Source organism: Arabidopsis lyrata, assembly GCF_000004255.2.
Source record: "Arabidopsis lyrata subsp. lyrata unplaced genomic scaffold ARALYscaffold_173, whole genome shotgun sequence".
NCBI lineage: Eukaryota > Viridiplantae > Streptophyta > Magnoliopsida > Brassicales > Brassicaceae > Arabidopsis > Arabidopsis lyrata.
The window spans coordinates 1-5,903 of record NW_003302431.1 but is presented as its reverse complement, the minus strand read 5'-3'; the positions used below and the strand labels follow the sequence as shown (position 1 = coordinate 5,903).

The 5,903-nt window shown below is 31.6% G+C and overlaps 2 protein-coding genes across 2 annotated transcripts in view; both read left to right on the top strand.

Annotated features, from left to right (window-relative positions):
• LOC9298846 (MLP-like protein 31) overlaps nucleotides 1-936 on the top strand; it is a 4,756-nt gene extending 3,820 nt beyond the window's left edge. Inside the window, exons 3-4 of the mRNA XM_021016933.1 lie at nucleotides 10-178; nucleotides 470-936. Of these exons, the coding sequence (XP_020872592.1) occupies nucleotides 10-178; nucleotides 470-747 (447 nt within the window). The 3' untranslated portion in view covers nucleotides 748-936. The remainder of the gene's footprint in view (nucleotides 1-9; nucleotides 179-469) is intronic.
• Nucleotides 937-4,928: 3,992 nt separating this feature from the next.
• Nucleotides 4,929-5,895, top strand: LOC9298848 (MLP-like protein 28). Its single transcript, XM_002862723.2, has 2 exons — nucleotides 4,929-5,257; nucleotides 5,360-5,895. Exons 1-2 carry the CDS (start codon nucleotides 5,014-5,016, stop codon nucleotides 5,881-5,883), a joined length of 768 nt encoding a protein of 255 aa, XP_002862769.1. The 5' UTR covers nucleotides 4,929-5,013; the 3' UTR covers nucleotides 5,884-5,895.
• The last annotated feature ends 8 nt before the right edge of the window (nucleotides 5,896-5,903 follow it).

Below are 5,903 nucleotides of genomic sequence, written 5' to 3'. Positions count from 1 at the left end.
GTGTGGGAGCTAGAGACAGATGTTGAAATCAAAGCTTCAGCTGGGAAGTTCCATCACATGTTTGCTGGGAGACCACACCATGTCTCCAAAGCAACTCCAGGGAAAATTCAGGGCTGTGAGCTTCATGAAGGCGAATGGGGCAAAGTCGGCTCTATAGTCTTCTGGAATTATGTTCATGGCAAGTCAAAGTTATAATATTTATAACTGCATAGAATAGGTTCTTAAAACTTCATATTTATATCGACGGAAAACTTACCAGAAATGCATACTTGATGCATGTGAACTAGTTAGTGTCACAAATCGTCGTTTCCCCATTTTATAGAGAAAAAAAACATTAATCTGATTCTAACAATCAAATCCACATATATGAAATGAGAACATTTTAGATTAAATTATAAGCTTAATTATTATATGTTTTGAACTAATATTCATACTGATTCTTGGATCCAAACATATATATTTGGTGCAGATGGAGAGGCAAAGGTGGCAAAAGAGAGGATTGAGGCAGTGGAGCCGGAGAAAAACCTCATCACTTTTAGGGTGATAGAGGGAGACTTATTAAAAGAGTATAAGAGCTTTGTGATCACAATCCAAGTGACTCTTAAAAGAGGAGGACCTGGGAGTGTGGTGCACTGGCACGTCGAGTATGAGAAAATTGACGACAAAGTGGCTCACCCTGAGACCTTCCTTGATTTCTGTGTCCAAGTCTCCAAAGAGATCGATGAACATCTCCTGAACGAGGAATAGAGAGTACTCTTTAATTGAGTATCTATCCAATAATGTGTATATGTCAGTTATGAAGCACGCATGTTCTTGTGTATGATACAATAAACAAGGAGCGTAGCCCAATATATGTGAGTGATATAGAAAAGAGTTGTACTCTAGATGTGTGTATGTCATGTTTGGTTTTAATAAAAGCTTATGTGTTTGTGGATATACCAAGGCTGGTCTCTCTCCTATCATGAATGTTAGAATCATGCATTAATTCTTTGCTACCTTGTTTGAGACTCTTGTATTAGCGAGTTCTGTGAGCTTCATGTAACAAAAACGCGTTATTCTCATTAATAAAGCATATTAATATGTAAAACAGAGTTAGAATCAATATTTAATCAGCCAAATTAGACATAAGAAGGCGAAAAGATAACTAAAATCAAACAAAATAAAAAGAAAAAAAATCAGAATAATCATAAGATTATAAAGTCATTATGCTATGAGTATGAATACTACGTACTTGACTAAAGTTAGAAAGAAGGCAGTTCTTCTTTCTCGGGAAAAGCAGATCTTAAATAATTGTAGATGATCTTAACCCTACCTATTGTCTCTGAAGATAAACGTGTGATAATGTGTTATTCAACTTCTCAATAGAGCATCCATTGATTTTTAAGAGAAAGCTTTTACAATTTTCAAAAGTTATATGAGTGTCGGGAAAAGTGTTGTCTACCGTCATATCAACACCTAACTAGTCTACCAAAAAAAAGTGAGCATGAAGGAAATGATCTAAAATGGCATTTTGGTACTCACATAACCTTAATTTCGATCACTATTACTTTCACAATTATTAGACTCTTGTTATAAATAAGTATTTATTTTATGGTAGATATAAATATAAATACAAAAATATCGGACTACCGAAATAAAGAAAGACAAAAAAGATTTTTTATTATTATTTATTTCGTAAATGAAGTTGTGAATTGTGGATTACATCGATCGAATTTGATTGTTATATAGACGTAAAAAGTAAATTAATATAAGTGCATAATAACAGTAGACTCCGCACAAAATAAAATTTAACCCATAATGTTTAACATGAAAAATTGTTGACGTTTGTTTTACCTCCTTTTATTATTTTCCCAATAGACAAAAAGTTGTTATTGTTATAAATAATTACTTTATTTTATGGTGTATATAAATCTATATATAATAGCAATCTAATAAATACTATTTGCACATTTGAATGGTTGCGTCTTTTTATTGCAATCTTTCGTTTAAATTGGTTATTTTTTTACGGTTATTTTGGTTGCGTCTTTTTATCGCAATTTTCGTTTTACTCGGTTATTTTTTTACGATTATATCGTTTCCAATAAATACCATTTACACATCTGAACGGTTGCATCTTTTTATTGTAACTTTTCGTTTAAATATTTATGGTTACTTTCGGTTGTGATTTTATCACAACTCTTCGTTAAAATATTGACGGTTACTTTTTATTGACGGTTATTTTTCGGTTGTGTTATTGTAATATTTAAAATATTAGCGGTTAGTTTTTTCGTTTGTGTCTTTTTATCAAAATATTCTGTTAAAATATTGACGGTTATTTTTTTTTCGGTTGTATATTTTTATCGCAACTTTTCGTTAAAATATTGACAGTTATTTTTCTCGGTTGTGTCTTTTTATCTCAACTTTCCGTTAAAATAGTGACGGTTATTTTTCACGGTTAAGTCTATTTATCGCAACTCTTCGTTAAAATATTGACGGTTACTTTTTTGTTGACGGTTATTTTTCGGTTGTATATTTTTTATCGCAACTTTTCGTTAAAATATTGACGGTTACTTTATATATTTGTGTCTTTTTATCATAACTTTCCGTTAAAATATTGACGGTTATTTTTTCTTGGTTGTGTCTTTTTGATCGCAACTCGTCGTTAAAATAACTACGGTTACTTTTTTCGTTGACGGTTATTTTTTTGTTGTGTCTTTTTATCGTAACTTTCCGCTAAAATATTGACGGTTACTTTTTTGTTTGTGTCTTTCTATCATAACTTTCCGTTAAAATATTGACGGTTATTTTTTCTCGGTTGTGTCTTTTTGATCGGAACTCTTCGTTAAAATAATTTCTTCGTCAATAGTTCTTTTTTGGTTGTGTCTTTTTATCGTAAATTTCCGTTAAAAATATTGACGATTACTTTTTTCGGTTATGTCTTTCTATCGTAACTTTCCGTTAAAATATTGACGGTTATTTTTCTCGGTTGTATTTTTTTATCGAAACTTTCCGTTAAAATATTGACAGTTATTTTCTCGGTTGTATCTTTTTATCGCAACTCTTCGTTAAAATATTGACCGTCATTTTTTTTCGGTGATGGTTCTTTTTTCGGTTGTGTCTTTTTATCGCAACTTTCCGTTAAAATATTGACTGTAACTTTTTTTCGTTTGTGTTTTTTTTATCGGTATTTTGCGTTAAAATATTGACGGTTATTTTTTCTAAGTTGTATTTTTTAAAATCGCATCTTTTCATTGAAATAATGACGGTTATTTTTGTGAGACAGTTCTATTTTTTCAATTATAGTCATATTTTTTTTCAGTTTACTGTTGTATCTTTATAGTTGCATATACGTTTCTTCACTATATTTCATTGCATTTTTTTATCACAATTTTTTGTATGAATAATTATCTATTTAAATGTTCGTGACTTCTGAACTCTAAATAATTGTCTTTCTTTCTAAGTAGTTCCCAAATTTTTGTTCTTTAACATAGATTATTTGTTTCATGATGAATAAAAAAATACAAATCTGTAAAATGGCTCTAAATTCTTAATTCTCTAAACTATTTCTAAACATAAATCATTTTAATATTAAAAAAATTCTTCCGATTTTAGATTTAACCAAAGTTTTTTGGAATGATTATAAAAAGAGAGAAGTTTGAATCAACTTTAAATATAAAATTCTAATGAAGATACCGACAATTTTGTTCTTAGAATTGGACTGAGTATACAGTAGCTTTTTTTATTTAGCTATTTTATATGAAAACAATAATGTTTTTTTTTTTATCTTAAAGCAATATATATGGGTTGTATACAACGAAATATTGATTCTGATTTAGCACTATTACAAAGTTCGAATATCAGAAGACATCCTCATGTGAAGCTTGTGATTAGGCGCTTTAAATGTGGTAAGCGTCAAATAAACAGTTTCAAATAGTATAGTAATTCATAAATCATCTTCATTATTAGGAATAAAGCAATGATTCCAATTCGTCACATGAATGTTCAAGGAAGAAGTTTTTTTACTCAGTTAACTAATCAATACAAATATAAATTTATGAGATTGTGTAAATGTTTATTTGTTTGTTATAGATGTAATTTACGTCATCAAATTTTATATCTTCTCGAATATATATAATAAAATAAATATTAATTTTATATTTAAAGAACAGTGGACAAACAAATAACACCAATTCTTAGACGTTCTTAGTCACCCACAAGTCGTGCTAAGTACTGATTCCATCCGAATTTTTTGGTTTTGACCCGCTAGAATTTCTTATCTCTATATTATAACTCTTTTTTATGTATATTGTCACTTATAAATAATTTTACATTTATAAAAGTTGTTTCAAAAGTGTTTTTAATCATAATTCTTCTTTTTACATTTTTATTCGTAAATTATTTTAACATCTTTGGAAAATATTTACGACATAGCTTAAAAATATAGTTAATTTTATGTAATAATTCAACTTTTTGAATATATTATCATAATAATTTAATACATAAACACAATCAAATATATTTGTTAAAAATGAGTTCCCCCGCGACATCGCGGGGGTTCATAACCTAGTATAAATAATAGAGAAAGAATTTATACCCGCATAAAAATTGGGATACTGAAACAAAACGAAAACACCACTAGCTACAATAAATGTATCTGAGCATATATATATAAACGTTAACAGAGAAAAGAGCGACGTGAAAGGACGCAAATAATTCAGTGTTATTTTCTTGGTTAATAGTTACTCACTTAATTAATTCTATATTATGTGAAGCTTTACAAAACAGAAAGGACTTCATACAAAAAAATCTTAAATACACATTTAAAAGAAGAGTTTTTTAGGTGGAAATCTTACTGAATCGTTATGGGTCACAATAATGGGATTGTGAAATCACAATTAAACCAGTGTCATCTACTTCTAGAGATGCTCACAAATTCCTCTATATATAGGGCTATCCAAGTCCTAAGGGAATTCACTCTCTACCAAAAACAAAAATCTCACCCTCCTCAAGAAAATCAAACCAGCCGTTAGAAAAATGGCGGATGTAGCTACAAAGACATCCGTGGAAGATGAGGTGAAGAAAACAGAGCCGTCTAGTTTGTTGGGGAAGCTAGAAACAGACGTGGAGATCAAGGCTTCGGCTGATAAGTTTCATCACATGTTCGCTGGGAAACCACACCATGTCTCCAAAGCAAGTCCAGGCAACATTCAAAGCTGTGATCTGCACGAAGGCGACTGGGGCACAGTTGGCTCTATCATCTTCTGGAACTACGTTCATGGCAAGTCAATGTTATATTCATCTTTTTTCATATATAAATAACTAACCAGGAGATCATTTTAAATTAAGCCTATAAATATGATATGGTAAATAATTGGTTTAGATGGGGAGGCAAAGGTGGCTAAGGAGAGAATCGAGGCGGTGGAGCCGGAGAAGAACTTGATCACGTTTAGGGTTATAGACGGTGATCTGATGAAAGAGTACAAGAGCTTCTTGCTCACGATCCAGGTGACCCCCAAGCCTGGCGGGCCTGGAAGTATTGTGCATTGGCACCTTGAGTATGAGAAGATTAGCGACGAGGTAGCTCATCCCGAGACTCTTCTTCAATTCTGTGTCGAAGTGTCCAAAGAGATCGACGAACATCTCTTGGCTGAGGAAGAAGAGGTGAAGACAACAGAGACGCCTAGTTTGGTGGGGAAGCTAGAGACAGACGTGGAGATCAAATCTTCAGCTGAGAAGTTCCATCACATGTTCGCGGGAAAACCACATCATGTCTCTAAAGCATCTCCAGGAAACATTCAAGGCTGTGATCTGCACGAAGGCGACTGGGGCAAAGTCGGCTCTATCGTCTTTTGGAACTATGTTCATGGCAAGTCAATGTTATATAAATTTCTTGTTCATAAATAATATGTCTCAAAATTAAACAT